Here is a 27,841-nt window from a genome sequence, read left to right as displayed (position 1 = left end):
TGTAATTTGACTCCTAACATTCAAATTTTGTCTGATCATTCGAAATGCACATTCAAACCATTTTATACATAAAACATAGGTAATCATAGATTACTAAGCTCACCGAGACGGAGCATCACCCTTATGAGACATCACCTTCATAAGACCACCTTTATCATTTTATATGAAAATCATACTTTATGATCTTGGATATTCATGGATTCTGTTTTGACAAAATATCGTATATCATCTGATAAACTTTTTTAGGATAATCATATGTTCATATGTTAATCAATACAATGATATAAAATTAAATATTGCATCATGTCATATTTCTAATATAATATATATCATATAATAAATAAAATACTGTAATAAACAATAATGAGATTTGATATTGTAACGTATGATATGACATTGTATTGTGTTATACCTTATTGTATTTGATCACATAATACAATATCATAAAATATAATACAATATAGTATCATATTACAATATCATATTACATAATACATCATAACACTGAAACATGATATTATATTGTATAATATAGAATGATATTGTATTGAATGACACTGAAACATATTTGATACATTATATGATATTATATCATATAATACAATATAATTTGATTCCAACATTGTATCTTATCAAATGATACAATATTATGTGATATGGTAAAATATTATAAAATACATTATTATATTATACATATTGCATCATATGACACAATAAAATATATTACAATATCATATAATACAATTTCATGTGATATGATAATATATCATATTAACCAATATCATATCATACAATATCGTATGATACAATATTATATAATATTACAATATCATATAATACAATTCCATGTGATATTATTCTATATTACTGAAACCAATATCATATTATACAATATTGTATGATACAATATTATAGAATATACAATATTGTATCATAGGATACAATATAATATTTTGCAATATCTTATGTAATTGTATCATGTGATAAAATAATAAATTAAAAATATAATATAATATTATACAATATTGTATCATAATATACAATACTAAACATAACAATATCATGATACATAATCATATCATAAAATATCAAAAAAATTGATACAATATCATATCGTATCGTATAACTTTTTATAATATAACATATGATATCATATTGTATCATATCAAACAATATTGTTTCATATCATACAATACTTTATCATAGGAATCATGTTATATCATTTAACAACAAACACATCTATCTATCGAGCTGGTTTGAATGAGGTAGGAGATTTCTTTAGCATCCTTGATAATGGAGATCAGGCTCTGCTTCTGAAGCAACCTCTGCATTTAATTTATAATAAAGTTAAATCAACGGCAAGCTATCATCTATAAAACATGTGACCTGTTCCAAAAAACTAAACCTCATCCAGCATCCGAAACCTATGGCTCAGATTCAGCATTCAAGCCCATCAGGTGCATTTGTATCATAAGACGCATCATCCATGCAATTTTGGTGAAGTTTGGACCAGTAATAACTAAGATATCATCATCAGAGGCACTAGCAATTAAAACCTTAACTTCCTCCAGCATCCGCAACCTATGGCTCAGATTCAGCATCCATGCCTGTCAGGTGCATCTGTATCATAAGACACACCATCCATTCAAGTTTGGTGAAGTTAGGACCAGTAATAACTAAGATTTATTTTGTAGCATCCTTGATAATGGAGATCAAGCTCTGCATCTGAAGCTACCTCTGCGATTCATTCATATTACAGTTAAATCAACTATGCAAGTTTGAAATAGTACTATCATCTATTAAACATGTGACCTGTTCCTAAAAACTTAACTTTATCCAGCATCCGAAACCAGACTATGCATTCAAGCCTGTCAGGTGCATCAGTATCATAAGACACACCATCCATGGAAGTCTGGTGAAGTAAGGACAAGTAATAACTAAGATATCATCATCAGAGGGCACCTGTTTCAAAAACTTTATCTAACCAGCTCTTAAAACCTTAACCTCCTCCAGCATCCGAAACCTATTGCTCAGATTCAGCATTCAAGCTTGTCAGGTGCATCAGTATCATAAGACGCATCATCCATACAAGTTTGGTGAAGTTAGGACCAGTAATAACTAAGATATCATCATCAGAGGGCACCTGCAACAAAAACTTAACCAGCTCTAAAAACCTTAACCTCTTCCAGCATCCGAAACCTATTGCTCAGATTCAGCATTCAAGCTTGTCAGGTGCATCAGTATCATAAGACGCACCATCCATACAAGTTTGGTGAAGTTAGGACCAGTAGTAACTAAGATTAATCTTCAGAGGGCACCTGCAACAAAAACTTTAACCAGCTCTAAAAACCTTAACCTCTTCCAGCATCCGAAACCTATTGCTCAGATTCAGCATTCAAGCTTGTCAGGTGCATCAGTATCATAAGACGCATCATCCATACAAGTTTGGTGAAGTTAGGACCATAGTAACTTAGATATTGCTATCAATGGGCACCCGCAACAAAAACTTTAACCTGCTCCAAAAACCTTAACCTCCTCCAGCATCCGAAACCTATAGCTCAGATTCAGCACTCAAGCCTGTCTGGTGCATCAGTATCATAAGGCACACCATCCATGCAAGTTTGGTGAAGTACAGACCAGCAGTAACTAAGATACTGCTATCAAAGGGCACCTGCAACAAAAACTTTAACCTGGTCCAACAACCTTAACCTCCTCCAGCATCTGAAATCTAGGACCCAGATTCAGCATCCAAGTCTTTCAAGTCCATAAGTAGGTCCAGATGCATCATCCATGCAAGTTTGGTGAAGATAGGACAAGTAATAGCTTAGATACAGGACCTGCAACAAAAACTTTAACCAGGTCCGGACGCCGACGCCGACGCCACCGCCGAGGGTATAGCATAAGCTCTCCTTGACTTCGTCTCGGTGAGCTAAAGATAAAATGTTGACCTCAAATCATGTCCAATTCCCTTTAAGTTATGTATAGTAAGAATAGGGTACGTAGGACTAAGAGCTGGTCCTCTTATATTTATCCCAACTTGGAAGGAAGCTACCCAAAATGGCCCCTTAAATCATCCTAACAAAGATACACAAAATCTAAAGTACACAAACAAAAGATATGAAATTGGTCCCCTTAATCATCCCAGCAAAGATATACAAAAGTGGTCCCCTTAATCATTCCAACAGATACATAAAATGTAAAGTATAAAACAAAAGATACTAAATTGGTCTCCATAATCATACAAACAAAGATACTCAAAATGTAGAGTATATATACATAAGTTATTGAATTAGTTTTTTTATCATCCCAAATAAGATACATTTAATATGATAAAAAAAACACATTAATGAATAGGTCCCATAATCATTCTATTTAGGATAAACAACATGATTATCACCTACTCTTTAATAACAAAGTTAACTTAACTGGTCCCCTTAATCATCCCAAAGAAGAAACACAAAATATAAAGTACACATAGATCACTTTATTGGTCTCCTTAATCACCCCACAGAAGATACACAATACCAATGTCTCTAATTTGGTCCCCTTAAAAAAAACTCAAGATGAATAAAGAAATGTATGATGAATTCTTACCTACAGAGGAGAGACTATCGCTATATGATTCTTCCACCAAAGATGACTCATTTAAGTCAAATGGATCCGAGTCACTATCTGCAAGAAAGTAACAAATATATACATTAATGTCATTTTTCTAAAAATAGATTTGCAGCAGTTATAAAAAAAAAAATGAAAAAAAGTGGGCCCAAATCATTCTTTCACAATAACTTATGATTTCACAACTGACAAGATTAGTAACAAAAATGATTTGCAATGACCAATCTTTCATATCATAAACTCTATGTAAAAGATCTTGAATATATCTAAGTTGGCATAATATTGAGTTCAAAGCCTGATAACTCAATCTCCAAATTGCACAAATTAAGTATTTTGGGGGGGTATTAATATGATAAAAATCCACAGACTATTTGGAAAACAGCAATTCATTAATGGTCAATTCCCCTTTCTCTTGTGGTGCATAATTACCACACGATGCATCATCCAGCAAAATTTGGCAAAGGTAGACCCAATAATTACTTAGATATGGCCATCAAAAAGCTTCTGATCCCAAATATTTGACCTGCTTCAAAAACCTTAACTTCCTCCAGCATCTGAAATTGACTGTTCAGATTCCAAGCATCCAAGCATGTCATTTGCATTCAAAGTATCATAAGATATACCATTCATGCAAGTTTAGTGTAATAAGGACTAGTAATTAATAACTAAGTAATGGCCATCAAAGGGCACCTGCTCCTAAAAATATAACCTGTTCAAAAACATTAAACAACTCAAGCACCTGGAATCTATGGGTCAGATTCAGCATTCAAGCCTATTAAGTACTTTAGTATCAGAAGATGTATCATCCATCTAAGTGTATATAGTAAAGCTAAAACCAATAATTTAGATGTTTCTGTTTAAGGTCACATGCCCAAAAAACTTTCACTTGCTCTAAAAACTTTAACCTCCTTCAGCATCTAAAATTGATGGGTCAAATTCAGCATTCAAGCATGTCAGCTGTAAATGTATCATAAGATGTCATCCATGCAAGTTTAGTAAAGTAATGACTAGTAATAACTTAATAAGACCATCAAAGATTGATAAAATAACAGGAATAAGTTAACAAAACATAGAAATACAGCAACAAATAATAATGTTGTCAACTAAATGCAGATAAAACAATAACTGGAATAAGTTATCAAAACATAAAAATAGAGCAACTGATAATTATTTTATCAACTAAATGCAGATTAATGTTGGTGTAAAACCTTCAAATAATACAACAATAAAACAAGGAATTTTCCAATTACCATAGGTATACAAATCAGGTATAATTTTTTCCTAAAAGAAAAGGATGAATATTTAATTGATAATTGGCAAGACTTAACCATTAATTTTATTGATAAATATTAAGACTGTTAAAGTCCTATAACACACCTGGCCATGTAGACAAATTAAAAACTGCTTAATTATTGACATGGTATGATAATTTGTCTGCATGGCCTGGTGAGTTATAGGGTAGGACCAAAGATATCCTAAAATAAGCTTTTATTTACATTCATTTTTATGTTTATTTGTAATGAAATATTCTTGTATCACACTAAAAAGTCATTATACACGCTCCTTGTCAGAAATATGAATAACAAATGGAGCAGCAATAAAAAAATGGTTAACAGTGTCAGTGTGCTTCTGCTGCTAAAAACATTGCCTAGAAAATTCTTTTTAAGATTGAATTTTTATGATTTAACAATTATTTTTCAAAAGTATGTATCAAATTGGTTATGTAACTTTGAATGTTTCATTTAATCTTACAATAAGAAATATATTCAAAACTTTTAACGTTCACTTGTGCTCATACGCCGTGTCAGATTTGACATTATTAATCAAAGTACTGAAGTACTGACGGGAGTTGATTTTATCGATTATCATTTATTAAAAATCATCGATATGTGATTTTGCATGGCAAGTAGTATCAGGAATCGAAATATTTCTGAGAAATTGTATGGATTTAGGCAAGATTGAACTCTTGTCTTGTTCAACCAAACGCTCGGCTGTCTCCGTTTATCTCCGACAAACAAGAGAGACTCTGTTTTGTCGGATATTAACGGAGACAGCCAAGCGTCTGGTTGAACGAGACTACATTGAACTCTAGCGTGGGAATACATACGACTTTAAAATAAAAAATATCTAAATTGTTTGTACAATTTTTATAAATCTTATTATTTTCATGGTATTAATAAATAAGTTTTCCTGAAAAACAATGCTTCAGAATACATAGCATCGAATTTATTTCGATTATTTTCAAGAACTAAGTGTTGTCAGCGGTACTGATTTGTGCTTAGGTCCAAACACTATTTCACTTTCGTTTTGCCCGAGTAAGTGCATAGGAGAGTTGATTAAAATCAACTCCCAAAAATTTAATGTTACAGATTTCCAATGCAAACATAAGGGAAAAATAACATAAACTGGCATATGAGAGCTTTGGCATTTTGTTAATTCTTGCCTTAATATTCTAAACTAAAAGTTTCAAATATTTACAGAATCTTTTTTTTTTTTTTAATAATAAACCATTTCTGCACTGAAAATGGGGTGTATAATGTAACTTTGAATGCTTTCATCATCCAAAATTTTTGTAAATAGCTGTAATTATACCCTATCTAAACTGTACAGCTGTACATCACATCCCTTCTCCAAAATTATAACAGTTAATGCACATTTTGCACAAAATACAACCAGCCAAAAAAGCATAGTGCCTGTCCAGCAAAAACATCTCTAAATCAAATAAGATGATACTATTCATTAAGCTAATAAGATTTTATCCTTTAATCTTAATTTAACAGGCGTTTATCACACTCCTAGTTGAAATATTGACTAACAGACATTGCATTACCTTAATTAAAATTCTTCATAATAAATAAAAAATAATGCATTTTAAAATTAAGTTTCAAAATAAACAGAACATGCCTTATTTCTCCACCAAAGATTTTTGTCATCTCCATATGGATAAGACAATTCTTCACCTACTCCTATGTCTTTGTAGCAAAAAGACATAGTTTCGGCCTCCCATCGATATCCAGTAGTTTCATTCTGGCGTTTGCGTCCTTCACATTGTTGTCGTTCACATAATGACAAATATGTTCAACACAAGATGCAGCATCAATGCTGAAATAAAGAGCAAAATGAAAGCATCATAATAACTATATATATATATTTATATACATCATTAACGTAGTAAATTACTTATATACATGTATAACTTTTTTGGGCAACTTTTATTGATATGAAAAATGAAGATACTGTGATAAGTAAATAGTCATCGATATTGATTTTCATGTTTTAAGTGAAAATCAGTTTAAAGGGTAGAGTAATGACCCTTTAAATTCAACTTGTTATTTGATATTGCATTACAAGAACTCTCGATTTTAATAAATTTATGGATCAACTCAACAACGAAAACTAAAATATTGGTATTCAATGAATATTGATGAATCTACAGTAACTTACCAGTATTGCTTTCCTTTATAAAAAAAAGAAACATCATGTTACAATCCAGCTTCTTGGAACAAACAGCAGCTTCTTCTGGTGAAATATTTTCACCGAAATATTCCAGCAAAAACTCTCCTTTTTTGAACTGTTCTTTTGCAAAAACACCAAAACCTTAGGATGATAATGAATAACATATTTTGAGTGTTTCAATTTCTTCCTTTCAATTTAGCGTCATTTTGGCTTTTCTTAAATACCATGAAGTGATAAAGTTAATCTAGTATTTACACCAATGTAAATTATGCATATCAATTGAAAATGTGTTATGCTTTGTCTATAACCAAGCCCCACCCCTAAACAGAAAACCATTCTATACTTTCAACAATATGTGTCACATACAGTACCTGCAACATTATTTTTTACAAGATAAACGATAGGATACACGCACGATAGGATAGGATTAACGCACAATAGAGCAGGATACACGCATGGTATGATAGGATTGATACATGATAGGAAAGGATAAACGATGTTCAGGATAATCTCATTATCCAGTGAGTATATACAATATTCACACTAAACCCGATGTTTGCATACTTTGATAAACAAAAGGTACGAAGCAATTAAGTTATAAGCAGAATTTCTATTTTATTTTCAAACAAAATGTATTGCTAAATATAGATGCCTCATTTGAAATGAATACACTGAAAATATAATTGAGGTGGGCTAAAATTATCTGTATTGTACATATACACTAATGTTGTTTACGTTACCTATCAGCCAATCGCGGAACAGCTCAGCCTGATGAAAATTCGCACGGAAAATAGTGGCCTAGAATAAAATTCAATCTTGTTCTGAATTATAAAAAAATCTATTATTAATATAATTATTTTTTTAAAGATTATTGCATAAAATATGTACATCGTGTAACGTACAAGTTGTGTGAAGCAGTAAGACACTCTCCGCGTACGATTTAATAAATTAAATGTACGGGTAAATAATATGTTACCTTGTTCCTTTAAATTTTGACTGCTCATATTACTCATTTATCTCCATTTTGTAGAGATGATTATATTTTGTTTATTTCTTTTTAAAATATCTTTGAAATAAAGTAATTGCCTACAGATAACTCAATATTGTTTATCTGATTGAGTGCTTTATCTAGTTGTGCATTATTATTCGATAAATTATCGTTTGCGGCTTACTGAACGACTTTTAACTTGAATATAAAATCACTTTCCCACGAAAAGGCAGCATACAATTAACAGGATAGGATAAACGATAATTCTGATAGGATTAATGCACGATAGGATAGGACTAACGCACGATAGAACAATATACACACACGATACGATAGGATTAACGCACAATAGGATAGAATAGGATTGTAAAAAATAACGTTGCGGGTAGCTCACCTGAGCAACAGTGTCTCTAGATAGAAGTATATATTGGTAATTTGCTTATGAACCAATGAAATGCTTAAATACACAGCTTCATTCAGGTGAACTAAATATGTATTGTATAACCTCAAATTTACCTTCGAAATCAGAAATGTATTTAACTTGAAATCCGTCTTTATCTAGACCAGACCGAATATAAAATTTTAGCATCCTCCTCTGGTGACAGTCGCCTTCTCTAGAAAAAAAATTATGTAGAAGAACATTATTAAGTAATTTTTGAACAAATATTGTGATGCTGGCTAAAAGAAGAATTGCTAATTTCAGACAAAATTGTGAATTTGCCATTTTGAATCAAGATTATGGTGTGGTTGTTTATAAACCCACACCACTGGGGATCTTCTGACTTTTCTGTATCTGTCTTAGTCAAAATATCTTAGCTATAGAAACACCTAATATGCCAGTCATGTTATGTTGAATGATGTTTTACTGAAATAATGCAATTTTACTTCTGCTGCAAATATTTTTTTCTTTTCATACTATATTCAATATTGGCATTTTTTGTGATGCTACTTTTTAATTCAATTCAACAATGTGTCAAAAATTTATTTGTAAAAAATTTCATCCGGCACGTTCTCCAGACAAAAAAATTAACCAATAAGCTTATATTGTGTCTAGTGATATTTACTCTATTGCAATATTATATTCATCTGTTATTTCATATCACTTATTACGCTACAATATGCTTTTCCAATTTAATTACCATTAAACAGGAATTTATAGATATCGACAGGAAGACATATTTGTTTTCTTTTTACACAATTTAGTTTAATAAATAAAAAAATGTGTTATTATGCATATTGTGCAGTAATGACTGACAAACTCTCTCTCTCTCTCTCTCTCTCTCTCTCTCATGCTTTAAATGTTGACAAAGCATCAGAAAGCGATTTAACATCAACATCATGCTTTTAAAGGAAATACAACAATATTCTTCTCGTAGGCAATTCTCAGGAGAGTTTTTAAAACGCCAGAGGACACTAAACCAACATAAACTCTGACTACTCAATAACTTTTTATAAAAGGAAATAACTCTAACTGTAATGGACAGTAATTTGAATTTACACCGAAATCTCTCTGAATTATCGAATCTAAGAATCTCACAACAGCTATCAAATGAGGACATTTCTTCAGAGTTGGATAGGTGTTTGTAACCTGCCTTTATTTGAATGACTACATTTGGTGAAATAAGATTTTGAGGATTCCATTGATTTCCTTAAATTCCAGTTATTAGTGACTGTACATGATTCTCCTCAAACCGAAATGACCCGTTTAGTGAAATGCGAACTGTAAACAACATGTTGACAAACCAAGAGTACTGGCTACGTTTCATGTTCTACTTTAAGAAGTTTTAATTCATTTGACTCAATCAGGACAATTTGTTAAAATAAATTCTTGTTTGAATCACTCATTCACTATGCTGTCGTGGAAGTTACAATTTTCACAAGTTAATAAAGTAGTTGCAACATTCAATTTCAGTTTTATAAACTTAAGACGAGTTAAGTTATTAATTATCTTAATCCATATAAAAGTGTTTTTAATAACATTAACATGTTAATTTACACCATCTAATAGTTATACAGAGTTGGAGAAATGGCCTAGAAATCCACCAGACATTGTGTCCTATAAATTTTCAAAATTTGCCAGACATCTTGAAAATTATTCAGACAAGGAAATAAAATGACAAAAATACACGTTTAATATGTGAAAACATTTTCATTGTTTATATTTAAAGCCACTCGGCTTGAATTCTGTTTACCATACTTCAATATGAACAGTTCTAAAATGGTTCTGCAGTGTTTGTTTCGCTGCAGTTTTGTCCAAATTTTGTAATGCCTTCTCATGTTATGTAGAATCTTGGTAAAGTCTAGAGGCTTCATAATCATATATACTGCTGATGTTTAAAAATAAGTTAGAATACCCTTAAATACTGAGCCTAGCAAGGCTTATATAAAGGTAACACGTACCTATATGAGAAAATCATTTTCAAAAATAGAAGTTGAATTAGGGTTTCAAGCATCTCATTGGCGCCGCCATATCGGACGCCATTTTTTTAACAAAGTTAACTCGATCATTAAATGGTTGTTGGTCATTTATGTTTACTACATTTAACTTCCTCTGAACTTGATACGAACGTCTTATTAAATTGATAAATGGAGGAAACCCCCAAATATCAAACAACCAATCTTTGAGTTACTCAATTGAATTTTGTTTTCTATACTGCGTTTCAAAATTTACCAGACACAATGTCCAACGGAGTTCTAACATTTATCGGACAAACATAAAAACAACCACAGATCACCTGCAATCCGGCACATTTCGCCAACTCTGGTAATAGTAAAACTAAAAGATTGAAAACTGTTCACACTGCTCTTTCTTAACGGATATTCTGGACATTTAATTAACATTTGGTGAGTAGATTTAGTATTTTTTATTAGAAAAAAAGCCTAAGAACAGATAGTTGTAGAAATCTAAATAAAGCTAATATTTGTTCAGTTTTTATGTTGGGACATCTTTATTTGATAAACAGGGAAAATGAACTTTTTGGCGACCTGGGGGTAACGGTTTCCATAGAAAATTGTCAATAAAACACCTATTTTTTGATGCACTGGTTTTCTTCCTTTAAGAAATTTATTTAATAATCTTTCTTTGGTCGACATATCAATGCAAAAATTGACCAGAAAACTTCACCACTGCGTGTATTACATTGATGAATGTTTTCCGGTGAATGAACATAGTTTAAATGTCGACAAAAATAATATGTATGTATAATTTTTGCAAATGCTGTGGTAATTTGATATATAAGCCAATGTGGTACTTAGGGATAACAGATCGTATTATCTTCGCACAAATTTATCTCGCATGTAAAATGAGCGATTGTTACGAACATCGAATTCACAATATTACGTCACAATAACTAAAACTCAATGAAAAATCGTTTATGACGCAATATATGGTTGTTTAACTTCATATATACACACTTCATAAGGCGCAAGTAGTGGCTGACCTTCCTATAATTTAACATGCTAAAATATGCTTTTCAACATAATCTAACATGCATAAATTTCTTTAGAGGATGTCACAGTACTGTAGTGAGATTTTTATTTGCTCAAGTTATTTATTGCCATCTATATACTATGTAGCAGGTTTGAAACTAACGGTAGCCCGCTAGCCCGGGACAACTGAAACTTGTGGTCAGGCTACCAAACAAGTCATAAAGGTTGTACTGTGGGGCTACTGAAATTTTAAATACCATACTACCACTGAAAGCAATGTGTTAATATTTTTTTTTACAAATTCCCAAATATTTGCTACCGAGATTTTTAAACATCGGTGTGAGATCTTCTATGTTATTGTTCGACGTTGTTTTGGTCCGACTTAACAGAGAATGCAAGTGGTGCACCGATGTAGACATTTGATCTGGGAAAAATATGGCATTGCCTGGTGGATGGTTCTACCGCATCTATAGTAACCGGGTGTCAATTTTCTTTAAAGATTTGGCATTATTATGGATTCTAACTCTTTAAAATCTCTTTATTTTGGAACAATATATGGATTCCCATGATAGAAATCTTGGTACCAGTACTTTTTTTAAAGTAAAAAATTGACGGATGACGTTATGATAAAGTCATTATTTATTAATAACCTGTGGGTGAATTTAATCATATATCCGGTCGCAGCGTTAACATTTTATCTCTTTGTTATTGTTTGAAAGGGTATGAAATAAATTGAAATATCTTACCAGGATCCGTTGAAAGATCCCAAAACTAAAAGGCTCATGGTGGTCTACCATTTCTTTAACGGTATTTCAATAACTCGTACATCAATGAATTCGAATTCTGTTTTAAAACCCAAACACATGCAAGCAAGCAATATAAACTGTGCGAGTACGAGACCTTAATCGATCGACAATAATTATTTGAATCAGTAATTTGATTTAATTCATTAATATCAAATCTATCGACGACAAATTGAGCCCAGCAGCCCTTGGTAAACTTGTGAACTCCGGACCCCCCCCCCCCCCCCCCCCAACACACACACCGCGAGTCATACAACGTTAGATATTCTATATTGCAAATTAAATTTTATAAAAAAAAAAACCCACTCATTGGAAAGTTGAAATAATTATTATACAGACAGAACACTGTATGAAATTTGTAAGAAGGTTGTGTGTATTGTACATGTGGCGGCGTTGGATGCGATGTGCAATGTACATTATCGTCTGCTATTAACTTTATTGTTGTTTGAGGTAGTTTTCCCTACGAATAAACAAATTTAAAGAATAAAGCAACATTTACTCACCTTGTGACCGGTGACATTGAAAATGCAAGATGCCATTTTTCTTTGGAAATCCCCGGATTATGTACGAAGTACCCGGATGATAATGTCCGTAGACAAAATTGAATTCTTCACGGTGAGGTAAAAATTCGATTTTTTATGTGTTTTCATATTACGAAATAAACCATCCAAAAACCTTCCAAAATGACCACTGTGACTTATGATTTAAAAATTTTAACTACATACATGGCAAAATTGGGAGAAATCGTCGAATTTCCGCGGTACCCTTGTTGCGTATTTTTATGTATTTTGACATATATGTGGTCAATGATTGTGGCACCTTTTAAATCTTTAAAATGCAACAGAACAAATTTTTTTAACAGGCTACAGTAAGGATATGTCTTTAATTATAAGGCAATTAACAATTTACTATTAATCAAGGTTGATTTGGCATACAAATTAAGCATGAATATTAGGGAACCCGGTTTGGTGTCCCCTTATTCTACAGGTCCCCTTAACATGTATATAAATTTACAGCCGGTGTCCCTAATGTTGAAACTCTGTATATATATATATATATATATATATATATATATATATATATATATATATATATATATATATATATATATATATATATATATATATATATATAAAGCCTTGGTACAGCAAATAAAAACTTAAATAAATAAAACAGAATGCGACAGTCTAAATTAAATGAATTGTTAACTGTTAGCGCTTTCAGCCATGTCGGCTCTTCAGACAGTTATACAAAATTAAAAACGTTGTTTGTCAATGATGTCGTGTTTTTAAAGTTCATCACGTTAAAATACAGATATATCATAAATCTATTTTCGATTAAGTTTCGGGTAAATTATTTTTAAAAAATAGTCCTTTTTTGTAGTTCGGGCGATTTCATTTGAAGTCCACATTTTGTAAAACGGAAATATTTTAAATGTTCCCTTTCCACAGTTCGCAAAATGTTCCGAACATGGAGTGTTTCTCACTGTTTCGTACTTTATTTGTTGTTTGTGGACTCTCACTCGGGCGTTGAGCTGGTTCGTCTGGCAAATATTATTTTCTCCACATGTTGGACAAGTCGCACAATATATCAAATTAGACGATTTGCAGTTCATTGGGGCATCAGGTTTTAAATTTGGCCACTTTTTATTATTATTCCTTCTCCCTACTGTATAACGTCACATGTTCCACATCAGGGGGTGCCACACTTGTTGATGGAAATTACATTGATGGACGAGAACTTTGCTTTGGAGAGAATTTTCCTCTGATCTTGCCGCTTGTCTTCTGCTGTTTATGATCACGTCGAAAAAAAAGTTTTGCTGATTTAAAAATATTATGGTTACAGGGATTATGTGAAGTTACAAACGGAATTTTCTCATCTTGTTTCTCCTCCTTAAGGCGGGTCCTTCTATGCTGTGCTAAAGGAATATCCATAGTCCGGTTAATTCCGTCATTAATAAGTTCCACGGGGTAATTCTGTCGTCTAGGGTGTTGTTTTAAGTCTTGAAGCCTTTATATATATATATATATATATATATATATATATATATATATATATATATATATATATATATATATATATATATATATATATATATATATATATATATATATATATATATATGATTGTGCCCATGAGAAAAGTGTCCTTATGACGTTTTGTATAAAACAGAGAAATAACGTCATAAAGAAATGACGTGTTACGTAAAAGAAAAAAGTCCTTTGATAGGACAAAAAAGCTTTGTTTATGAGCACGTGTCTTAATAGCAAGGTCCTATAATGCAGTATCTTTAATTTATAATAAATAAAATTAACATATTTATATTTTTTTAATTTTACTCATAACTCACGATCGAATGTAGATTCCGTACGAACAAAGATAATTCTTGATCATCGGCATAACAAAACGTGTACATGCATATTGGAAAGAATGACACGATTGAACAATTTACATTCCGGAACAATTTACATTGCGGTACTTAATCTGATATTGAATGTTTTGAATATAAATTAATTCTAAAATTACCGGTTAATGAGAAATCAATATATTCGCGACTGCGTTTTCGCAGATATTTGAGACAAGTAAAATCAAGAAAGACAACTCTTAAACAGGATCTTTCAAACCAAGATTTTTGCAATAATTCAGTATTTCTTTTAATTTTTCAATTCTATTCAGTTTCTTTTTTCATCTCATTACCCAACGAATATTGTTTCTATTTTCAGATTTTTGTGGGATTTTATCCAGCAAGTTGCCTTTAAAGAATTATTAAATATTTCAGTTTTATATTTATGTGGATTCTGATAAAAATCATACAAACATTATTAATGATGATTTTGTTTTTCATTTTCAAATTTTATAATATTTCACTTTAATTAGAGTTTTAAAATAGAAATGTTTAAAAGTTTGACATACAAGGGGTTATCTGGAAGCAGACTGATATTTTAAAAATTCTCTAAAAAATAGAGTATTATACTTTTAGGTCTATTATTGGTAAATACTGTGCCTATTATTTATAACAAATGCATGCAACAAAAATCTCCTACACTTATTTGGTGGAGACATCCCCCTTAAGGATATGTGAACCTGACATGAAACTAATTGAATAATTGAAAAAATTGTTTAAACAGACTCTAATCAATTTGTTTTTGTCAAAAAAGACATTTTAAGCATATGTTCGTGAGTTCGTTTCCATGGCAAAGTCCTTCAAACTTACCCATGTCCAAAAAATTAGAACGAGAAAAAAAACCTTCAATGCAAATTAAAAATGTCATAAAAGACATATTTACAATTAACTAGAAAACTTTTCTCACCAAAATATTAAAAAGGTTAATAAAATACTCTATTTATCTGAAAATGGATTATAAGAATTCCTTTTATTTAATCCGCTATTTAAGTTTGAATTTCCTCTGACCACTAAAAAAGTGACATTTTCTGACGTGAGCAGAGCTAGAAAAATTGCAAAAAAACTATTTCATATAATTACACTCTTATTTTTTTAATGTAATTTTGAAGAAATGATAAATAGCAAAAAATTAATAATAAATAATTGGCATGTTGGTGAATTAGAAAAAAAGATAATATCGTCTGAATTTCCTCTGACCTCTATTGAAATAGAAGCTAAAAACCCTACATGCTGTTAAAAAAGACGTATAATTCAGTTTTAAATGGCAATTTCTTTCAACTAGTTATACTGTGAACCTGCATAAGTTCTTGTAGAACAGAATTAGACACAACACAGAGTTGTGTTGCAATTACTACAATTAATTGAATAAAAAAGCTGAAAATCCGAATTTCCTCTGATCTGACTTTTACAAAAAATCACCCTGCGCGCTTCATGAAAGTCAACACTGCCATAAATGGTTGTATTTCTAAAAACCAATCATATAAAGAGAAAATGATTCTTTCATTTAACATTTTTTCACTTCCTAAAGAGTTTATTTTAATGGTAATTAACAGAGTGTCATAGTTGTGCATCTGATATAATCAAGAAACTCTAGTCTCTGTACACAAAAAAGAAAAACAAGCATGAAAACTTTAATACACACAATCTTTATTAAGTCTTTGTTGAAAGATTTAAAATACAATCAAACCAAATAAATCACAGGTTTCATAAAAATCATATACTGCTTGTAATTAATTTGAATTTCCTCTATCAATCTTTAAAAGTTTTGTCTGATTTGCAAGGTATTGCATTAAAATGGGTGTCGGAAAATAGGAGAATATTTCAAATGATTACAGGTATAAAATGAAATTTGATACTTAATCATAATAATTCTTTAAATCATATTATCTGATATTGGACTTAACAACACTGCAGATTCTGAAATGATTTATGATTTGTCGTTATGTATATACATGATTGTATGCAATCCTATAATTCCTTTGAACTTTGAACCCTACCTTGGTCCCCATATTGGTCTTGGTGCTATTTCTAATGTATGATTTAGACTTTATCAAATTGATTATGCAGGGTAATATATTACAATGGTTCAGCCTCAATTTGAACTAAAAAATATAAAAATGTGGAAGGCCACACCAATTAAATTTCTTTTTCATCGGATCCTGCATGCTCGTGTTTAAATAAAACTTTACAAATCATATCATTACAGACCGCCTAAAAATTTCGGCTACAAAAAATAATCATCTTATTATTTTATCGCTCGCCCGCTTGTACCCTTTTCCACTTAATGTCCGATAAGCAAGAAATTATATTAGTGTGGCCTAACTAGGATATGTATATTTTTTTTCATGCAAAAATGATAAAAATATAGATAAGGATAAGTTATAACAAAAATATTCTTATTCACAAAAATCATTTAAAAAAATATTAAAATAAAAATTTTACTCAACCATACATTCATAACTCATTCAAAAACTCTGTAATTTAAGAGGACTGATATTTTCTGTGAGGCTTGTTGTAAATAAGTGTCATAATGATGATCTCAACTTGATCTACATCAGTAACTTCATCAGGGTTATAAAATAAAACAGACTTTAGACAGATAAATGGATGTACAGACAGACACTAATAGACAGAAATGATGATTTGATATACTATGCAATCATCAAATTAAACATTATTATAAACATAAGACATATATTTTAAAAACCAGTTTCTCCACATGAACAGTATATAGCCATTTCAAACTTCATTACTGCACTTGGTCAGTATAAACACCTTTTGATATCAGGTGAAACTTGTCAGCATTTTATTCTAATCTTGAAAATTTAAATTAATGTTACCTAACTTGACAATTTCATATCTTATATGACTGTGGGTATTTAGAAATCTTGCGTTTTAATGATTTGAAAATAATGGGGAATAATGGGGAAAAAATAAGAATTTGTAACAATAATGAACCCAGCACATGAAATCTAAATATGATACGAGCAATTCTATCAACCGATAAACCATGATATACTAATTTTTCTTTCAACTATTTTTTACAGTTCAATAAAGGTGAATATCAGTCAGCTGTTCAAATGTTTTCACAGTTCAGAGAATCAACATTACATGTATCAGTTACTGATAGTGAATAAAAGATTAATTCTTCATGTTATGAACTATATGTGCTGAAAAAAAAATCATCAATACAAACATATAACCTATTCCTTACAAATATACTGTTCAAGCTAATGTGCATGAAAGTGTTACACTAAAAATATTTTGTGAGTAAATGTTAGTAAATAAGCTTGTCATATGCTAGAGTTAACTCAGGGCCCTCTATGCGGTTAACCTTACCATTTGTCATCAGATGGTTAATTTCATTTAAGAAAATTCGAACTAAAATTGTGATTATTTTAATTACAAACACTGACTGAATTAACAATGAATAATTTTTATGTTTGAACAAATTAGGATTATTGTGTATCTATTCTGCATATAGGCTAGGCGATATTGTTTTCACGTGGATAATATACGAGCATAATAATCTGTAATGTGAACATAATACAATAGCACATGTCATGATAAGACACCTACCATGCTTACTGCTTTGCAAATAGCAGGTTTAGATCACAGGGAACTGGTGTATGGGCTCGTCCTTTTTTTCCATTCCCTTTTTATGACACCCGACATCAGTTTGTGTTCGCAATATTCGTCACACACTAACAATATCTATCAGGTTTTGTCATTCCGACTTGTTGTTTACATCGAGATTTGGGAAATTACCGGAAATCGGCGCAAGTAGGTCGTAAACTTTAAGTTTGTAAATGATTAAAAAAGTAAAACCTTTTGATGTAAATGTTGATATAAATGATATTTTATGCAAATTCATAAACTTACACATTTTATATCACTGTTTTAAATCTTAAATTAAGCAAACAAACCGTCGATGTGGAAATACGACAGCTCATCGCCAGACGACAGTTCGCGTTGGGCAATGACTTTTGTTTTTTTCAGGTTCACATATCCTTAACTTCATGTAGGTCTACCATATTCATCCAGCCTCTGAATCTCTGACGATTCGGGTCCAAAAACAAGCTTAACAATATGGATGAAACCCATAACCTTTTAATACGTTAATCACTGTTTATGAAGGCATATATTTATATATATATATATATATATATATATATATATATATATATATATATATATATATATATATATATATATATACATACATATGTATATATACATACATCACCTGACACCCACATAGTAATTTCATCAAATCTGTCAAATGCGCCTCTTTCATTTATTAGTTCCTTTACTACCTTTTATTTTTTTCTTAATTTTATTTATTTATTTATTTATTTATTTATTATTAAATTTTTTCTCTTACTAATCAAAAATTCGAGTCTATACCATAAGTGCCGTACGAGTTAACAACGGGGGTTCAAATTTTCATTTATTAACTCGGACATAAATTTTAATTAGCTAATTAACTTAATCAGGCGTGAAGTTGGCAGTCGATTGATTACTTTAGAGCGATCGGCGACAGTATCAACACCTTCTTTAAGAATGTGAACAAATGATGTGTATAATGTAGCTGTTCTTTTTATAGTTTCTTAAGGTGGGTCCCTACTCAGACGCGTCATCAATTTAGCAGATATGAAAAGCTTAAAAATCGAAAACGATATTTGTTCGGATTTACCGTTTTTTCCCCTAATTTTTAATGTTTAATTGATAATTCTGGATTTGATAGAAGCAGTCAAGTGTAAATAATATCGACAAGTATATATATATAGGTTTTGATCTTATTGAGTCTTATAGTTGGAAATCGTGAATTTTGTACAGAGATTTTAGTACGTTTGTGTTTATATATGCAGAGGAAAGATACTGTTTATCCAAAGAATTAATTTGTACTAAATACGTGTAGTTTTGAAAGAAGACTTTTAGGGTTTATCAAAGCAAAGAAATAAAATGTTGTTTTCTGATGTATTTTTTAAATTGTGTTCGTAACACTTTTTTAACTGCATTTGATAAGGGGGTATATGTGTTTTAAAAGTCGTAGAAAAAAAATAAGCATGCGAAGTACTATATTTTTTTTGCTTTTTAGTTACAGTAGACATAAATCTAATATTTTAAAGTTTAAAAAATGTTGTTTAACCAAAACATTTTTAAGATAAGTTAAAAAATGTGAAATTATGTAAAAATATTGAAATAGCATTTTTGTAACATTTCATCTTAAAATTTAATTTTAATCAATCAAATAATGATAATCACACTTGTTATTACTTTCTTACATATTTAATGATTAATTAAAAAACATTTGAATCTTTATTTTGTTTTGATATTTTTTTAATATGAGCTTATTTATGATTTTGGTTGAAATCATGTAATCGAAGAAGGGAGCATGCATCTTCAAGAGACTCTAGTGATAAAAGTAAATAGTTAAGGCGTGTATTTTTGGGGCTTTTTTATTACATAAGGTATTATTCTACTTGATTAATGAAAAATATCCTTACTTTAACCACAAAAATCCTGAGTAGGGACCTACCTTAAGTAGTTTAGTAGTAGCTTAAGATTTTGTTTTCTTTTTTTTTTACTTATGTACTTTATTTTTTGGTCCTGAAGAAGGGATGGGTTGTCCCGAAAATTTGACAATTTCTATTGTTCGTGTCGTTAGCCATTTTTAGTGCTTTATATATTCAGTTTACTGGCTTAGTATCCGACACTTTAAAGATGCCTAGTGTTACTGATTTTATTCAGTGCTTTATATATATATATATATATATATATATATATATATATATATATATATATATATATATATATATATATATATATATATATAATTTCCCAATACAACAAAAAATAAATCGGCACAGTTTTAAATAATTTAAAAATGATAAATATCCAGAATAAAATCACAAATTGATCCTATTAACCGCAAACGTTTTCGCCATTCCTGGCTCTTCAGGCAGTTGTGTACAAATGACTAATATGTAACGTAGTAACGTCAATAAGCAAAAGTTCATTGTGACGTCATAATAACGTTAAAGTAGCGGAAAGTTAGAGTCACAGAGCAAAAAGGCGCTAAAAAAATAATAATCGCAAATATAACAAATGATTCAATTATATCACATGCATATAATAAATTGTTCACTGGGTGCGATTAAGTTTTGGTTTAAATAATTTAATAAAGTGGTCTTCCTTGGCTAAGCGCAGTATTTCATTTTCATTTGGAAGTTTATAAAATGGGAATAGGGTAAATTTTCCCTGGCCGCATTCAGCAAAATGTTCACAGCATGGAGTATTACGAACACTCGGGTCTTTAATCTGTTGCTTGTGGACACGAACACGCGCGTTTAGTTTCCCCGTCTGTCCAATATAAAATTCTTTGCATGTTGGGCAAATAGCACAATAAATAACATTTTCCGATTTACAGTTCATCGACGAATTGGCCCGAATTTCCATCCCAGATTTTAGTAGAATTGTATTTCCTTCTTCTATGTAGGCACATGTACCACATCTCGGGTCGCCGCATTTTTTCACAGATGGAATTTCCTCCTGCATTGTAAATCGGGCCTTGGTCAATATGTGTTTAAGATTTGGTGCTTGTCGTTGGCTACTGATTATGTCCTCGGATTGTAATAATTTCTTCATATTTTTTGACTGTTCTAATATAGGGTAAAGTCGTTTTGCGTCTGTTAGAATATTTCTGTTCCTTGGATTGTGGGTCACAACAAAAGCAAGTTTCCCGTCGTTGTTGCGATTATTAGAAGACCGGCGAGGATTACGTAGAACATGTAATGGAATTTGTGTCGCTCTTTTTACTCCAGCGTTGATTAAATTTTTCGGGTATCTCTGACGTTGCAGAAATATTTTTAATTCTTCCAGACGTTTAGATCGTAAGGTTTTGTCTGTGATAATTGTACAAATTCTCCGTGCTAAGTTAAACGGAATATTGCGTTTTGTGTGGGAAGGGTGGCATGATCTAAAATCCAGATATTGGTGTGTGTCCGTGGGCTTACAGTATAAATCCGTTGTTATACATGACCCATTTTTTATAATACGTAGATCTAAAAATGGAAGTTCCTTGTCACTCTTCTCCATCGTAAATTGTATTGATTCATTTAAAGTATTTAGTAAAGAATGAAATTTCTCTAAGTCGTCTTCCCCTTTAGTCCAGAAAATGAAACAGTCGTCAAGATAGCGTTTCCAATTGGATCCTATATAGGTACTAAGTTCGGCATCAAACACTTCTGATGTTCTTTCAAAAAGTGTATTTTCTAAATACCCCATTACTAACGTAGCATATGTGGGCGCAACTTTAGTCCCCATAGCGGTACCTTTTGTTTGTAAAAAGAATTCCTCGTCAAAGTGAAAGTGGTTATTTTCCAGAACTAATTTTAGTCCTTCAAGTATGAATTCTTTTGAGAACCGAGTATTTAGAGTGTTTGGATGTCTGTCTATCCAGTAATTTATGGCCTCTAGTCCTAATGTATGTGGGATGTTAGTATAAAGACTTATAACATCGAAGCTGACGAGAATTGTTTTAGGATCAACACTTTTAGGAATATAGTTCAGAAAATCCATATCATCTCTGACGTAACTAGGTAATAATTCACAAAGAGGTTTCAGTATAATGTCCAGTAAGTTACTTAGTCTTTGAGTGCTTGATGCTGGTCCAGCGACAATAGGACGAATTTTCAAGTCGGTTGGTTGAGGTATTTTAATATATATATCAGCACAATTTTTTACCGCGTCTTGGATTTCCTTAGATTTGTGAATTTTGGGCAATCCATAGAAGTTACTGGATTTTACTTCAAAGTTTGTCAAGTAATCAATTTCATTTTTAGTCAGGTTTTCGGCATGTTTTTTAATAAGTTTCTCCACTCTCAGCATTGTGTGTCGATCCTCGTTTGTTGATAATTTACGATAAAAACTTGAATTAGTTAGTTCGTTCAACACCATTTCTCTATAATGGAGTTTATCCATAATAACTACTGCGCCTCCTTTGTCGGCTTCTTTTATAATTATTGTTGAATCCCGTTGTAAGTTGTTGATAGCATGTTGTTGAGATACGGGTAAATTATTATTTATTTTTGTTTCTCCATTGTTTGAGATTGCAGATGATTTAAGACACGTGATGTATTCCTCCAGATGTTTGTCCCTGTTATGAGGGGGTCTAAAGCCTTTTTTATTACGAACAAATGATTCATCCTCATCTGCTGAGTTTTGAAAGAATTCCTTTAGGCGCAATTTACGGCAAAATTCGTCCGTATCAGCTATTAAGTCGACGTTGTCCTTTTTAGGAGTTGGAGTAAATTTCAAGCCATGTTTTAATAATCCTATTTCGGTCTCATTTAAATCCCTTCCGGATAAATTTATAATTTTAGGACCCGTTGGCTCATTTATCAATAATTTTTGAAACGGAACGTAGGTCACGTTCCGTTTTTAATCCGTTCCGTTTCTTCCGTGTTCTCTGGGCTCGGCGTTGGCCTAAAAAATTCACACTGGAATTAGGATTACGTGTTTGGTTTTCTCTTCTGGTCCCTTCGCTATCCGTATGATGATGCTTTTGTCCACCATTTTGTCCACCATTTTGTCTTCGTTCATGCGTGCTGGGTCTAGCATTATTGAATCTTTGTTTGTTTGGCAAATCATTAATTCTCCTTTGGACAGATCCTGGGTTGTGAGGTTGTCGGTGTTGGTAGTTTCCTCGTTGTGGTTGTTTACCATGTTTTACTGCATTTGCATATGACTCTTGTCGTTGAGATGTCCTTGATCTAAATCAAGAGTTGGATCTGTTAAATGTTTTTCTGGGGGCGATGTATGTCTGCTTTCTGGTGGAATTATTCTTAAAGGAACGGTTGTTTGGCTTTGAAATATTTGACGCCTTCGTTATTTCATTGCCATAGTTTTTTTCGTATTCATCAAACCATACCTTTTTGGTCCTCAGGATTTGTTGTGATTTTGCTTCTTCCCTTGAGACTTCTGATTTCCACAATTCTTGTAGTTTTTCCGCAATTAAACCACTGCATGTTTTGCTTATTTCATCGGCTATAGCTTCATCACAATTTTCAAATTTGTTCTTGAATTTCGGAATTGAAAGAACATCAGAAGTGTTTGATGCCGAACTTAGTACCTATATAGGATCCAATTGGAAACGCTATCTTGACGACTGTTTCATTTTCTGGACTAAAGGGGAAGACGACTTAGAGAAATTTCATTCTTTACTAAATACTTTAAATGAATCAATACAATTTACGATGGAGAAGAGTGACAAGGAACTTCCATTTTTAGATCTACGTATTATAAAAAATGGGTCATGTATAACAACGGATTTATACTGTAAGCCCACGGACACACACCAATATCTGGATTTTAGATCATGCCACCCTTCCCACACAAAACGCAATATTCCGTTTAACTTAGCACGGAGAATTTGTACAATTATCACAGACAAAACCTCACGATCTAAACGTCTGGAAGAATTAAAAATATTTCTGCAACGTCAGAGATACCCGAAAAATTTAATCAACGCTGGAGTAAAAAGAGCGACACAAATTCCATTACATGTTCTACGTAATCATCGCCGGTCTTCTAATAATCGCAACAACGACGGGAAACTTGCTTTTGTTGTGACCCACAATCCAAGGAACAGAAATATTCTAACAGACGCAAAACGACTTTACCCTATATTAGAACAGTCAAAAAATATGAAGAAATTATTACAATCCGAGGACATAATCAGTAGCCAACGACAAGCACCAAATCTTAAACACATATTGACCAAGGCCCGATTTACAATGCAGGAGGAAATTCCATCTGTGAAAAAATGCGGCGACCCGAGATGTGGTACATGTGCCTACATAGAAGAAGGAAATACAATTCTACTAAAATCTGGGATGGAAATTCGGGCCAATTCGTCGATGAACTGTAAATCGGAAAATGTTATTTATTGTGCTATTTGCCCAACATGCAAAGAATTTTATATTGGACAGACGGGGAAACTAAACGCGCGTGTTCGTGTCCACAAGCAACAGATTAAAGACCCGAGTGTTCGTAATACTCCATGCTGTGAACATTTTGCTGAATGCGGCCAGGGAAAATTTACCCTATTCCCATTTTATAAACTTCCAAATGAAAATGAAATACTGCGCTTAGCCAAGGAAGACCACTTTATTAAATTATTTAAACCAAAACTTAATCGCACCCAGTGAACAATTTATTATATGCATGTGATATAATTGAATCATTTGTTATATTTGCGATTATTATTTTTTTAGCGCCTTTTTGCTCTGTGACTCTAACTTTCCGCTACTTTAACGTTATTATGACGTCACAATGAACTTTTGCTTATTGACGTTACTACGTTACATATTAGTCATTTGTACACAACTGCCTGAAGAGCCAGGAATGGCGAAAACGTTTGCGGTTAATAGGATCAATTTGTGATTTTATTCTGGATATTTATCATTTTTAAATTATATATATATATATATATATATATATATATATATATATATATATATATATATATATATATATATATATATATATATATATATATATATATATGATCACGTCGAAAAACAAGAAAGATAATCCATTTGTGTAGAAATTACCATGAGGTTCTGCTCGGGGAAATTGATAATAAAACAGATGTTTAATTCATTTTATCTGTCCAATATTTATTAGTGTAATTTTAATCTAAATTAAAGAGACTAGTGAATGAATTATTATTAAAAATATGTTTTTAATTAAAAATTAATACTACATGTCGACCCAGTCATCAATTGATATAGCTATAGCTTGATATTATTCCAAATTGTAAGATTTTTAGTTATGTCGTTATGTTGTTTTTTTTAATAGATAATTATACATGAAACTTGATAAATTCATAGTATGAATAATAACCATTCACTTTATCTTCATCATTTTTTTGTACTGTAACAGTTAACTTTATGAAATTATTGGTGCTCGTTATTTCCATGATTTTACATTCAAACTCATTTACGAATTTATTGAAATGAACTTGTGTCTGTATCGCACATTATCATATTTACTTTCAAGATGTAGTTCCCATTTAGTTTTGTAGGTGTCTATCCTAATTTCCCGACCCTCGAGATCCATGCCAAGCTTGCGAAAATGATTATTATTATATGGATTTATACTATTTTAGAACTTGGTGAACTCATTGTATCCTTTATTGATACACGTAGGAGCAAAAAAATCGGCTTGAATTGTCTCTCTATGAGCGAAACCTACTCCCGCAATCTTACTTAACTGCGTACTTTAATAAACCGGAACGGGGGGGGGGGGGGGGGGGTGGGGGTTAACAAAATATTTAAAGCAACATAGAATTAGCAAGCCATGACGAATTAAAAACGAATCAAAGTAAAATACGATAACCATTGATATGAAATCACTAAAGTGACAATCATGTGTAAATATACAGAAGAATAAAGAAGTTAAAGCAAAATGAGAAAAAAGAAAGATCGACATTTGGCTAAGTTTCTTTTTTCATATAGCAAGCACAGGAACCAAATGCGCATAATTATTTTGGCACCATACATTTTTAAAATGCCATGTTAATTGACTAAGTTACTGATAATGAATAATTATAAAAACATTTTTTGAATTGCACATTTAGTTAATAAAATCAGTTCTTTATTAGACTAAGACATGATTTATTCAGAAAAAAAGAAAGTGCGTTAAAAAGACTTCATAATTTTCGTGACAGTTACATTTTCAATGTGCACGGAGCCACCCAGAATTATATATATAAAAAAATATGTATTGATATACAGGGTGTCCAAAAACATATGTTACACTTTTAAACTGTTATAATAATTTAATACCTTAAGTTACAATTATGAAATCTACAACATATAACAAAATAGTTCTTAACTTTTTGTTAAGCTTACATTTTTACAGTTTCTTTGTTAATCACCAAAAAATTTCTTTGGAATAACATAATGTCATTTTACAACATATGTTCCAAATGACGTCCCTTTGCCTTCAACATCGTTTGAACACAATTTCCGAAGTTTTTTAACACAGCTTTACATGTATCAACAGAGATTGATCTCATTTCTCGTGTAATTGCTGTTTTTAGGTCCTCTGTTGTTTGTGGGGAAGGAGAGTAAACACTGTCTTTTAAATAACCCCACAAAAGAAATCAAGGGGGTTTAGATCGGGGGAGTGCGGTGGCCAAACATTTGCTGTACGATAAGAAATGTTTTGATCACCAAATGTGTTGTCAAGCCACTGAAGAACACAACCTGCAGTGTGTGGCGTAGCACCATCCTGTTGAAACCACACATCATCAAAATTTACAACTTTTCGTCTAAGGGCTGGTAGAAACTTAGATTTCATTAACTTTAAATATCGTTCAGAATTTACTGTCACTGCGTCGCCTTCGGTGTCTTCAAAGAAAAAAGGGCCAATGATTCCAGTTGAACTTAGTGCAGCCCAAACAGTGACTTTCTCACAGTTAAGAGGTTTTTCCACATAAAAATTAGGTTTTGCCGAACCCCAGAATCTAAAATTCTGTTTATTAACAACATTATTGAGATGGAAGTGGGCTTCATCGGAAAACCATATGGCATCTGTTAAATTTTCAGAGTCTGGTCTACTTAAAATCCAATGGGCAAACTCTAAACGACTTCTAATGTCTGTCTCTTTTAAATGCTGCATTACACTTATCTTGTAAGGAATCAGTTTTAAATCAAATTTGAGTATCCTATGAACACTGGATTTACTGATATTGCAATCTACTTCATGCAGTACACGTCTAACTGATTTTTGTGGGGTTTCAGTAATAAGTCTATCAATGGCATCAATGTTCTCTTTAGTACGGACACTCCTTGGTCTCCCAATACCAGAATTGTTCCTTGTGTCACTTATAGTGCCTTTACCTTCAAACTTCCTCACAAGTCTGTAAATTAGCAATCTGTTGACTATTTTCGTTTCAGGATGTCGTTTTCTCATTGTCCTTATGACTAAAGTCACAGATTTACACTCATAGTAAAGTTTGCAAATTTCTGCCAGCTGTTCACATGAAGGTTCCATCTTGATAAGTGTGATGACATCATTATGACGTCATAATTACCTGATCGTTAAACAGAATTTCCCGAACTTTTCTCAAAT

General features: G+C 31.6%; 1 protein-coding gene across 9 annotated transcripts in view; it reads right to left on the bottom strand.

The window, feature by feature from the left end:
• The window catches only part of LOC117681084 (uncharacterized), a 28,257-nt gene extending 14,911 nt beyond the window's left edge, over positions 1-13,346 (bottom strand). For 2 of the 9 annotated variants that reach the window (XR_010709223.1, XM_066071029.1), the window contains exons 1-3: positions 12,235-12,507; positions 8,576-8,673; positions 3,595-3,672 (exon numbers count right to left, since the gene is read on the bottom strand). Coding sequence is in view for 3 of the 9 variants with exons in the window: in XM_066071029.1 (XP_065927101.1) it covers positions 3,595-3,672; positions 8,576-8,648 (151 nt within the window). In the remaining 6 variants the exon portion in view is untranslated. Of the gene's footprint in view, positions 1-3,594; positions 3,673-4,865; positions 4,891-6,518; positions 6,718-7,059; positions 7,213-7,811; positions 7,870-8,575; positions 9,321-12,234; positions 12,508-12,794 lie in introns of those variants that run through there. The other 7 variants (XR_010709226.1, XR_004595805.2, XR_010709225.1 and 4 more) reach the window with 7 other exon arrangements.
• Between the last annotated feature and the right edge of the window lie 14,495 nt (positions 13,347-27,841).

Source organism: Magallana gigas, chromosome 9 (genome assembly GCF_963853765.1).
Source record: "Magallana gigas chromosome 9, xbMagGiga1.1, whole genome shotgun sequence".
Taxonomy (NCBI): Eukaryota; Metazoa; Mollusca; class Bivalvia; order Ostreida; family Ostreidae; genus Magallana; species Magallana gigas.
Note: the sequence above shows the minus strand (reverse complement) of the source record. Positions and strands in the feature narration are given on the sequence as shown.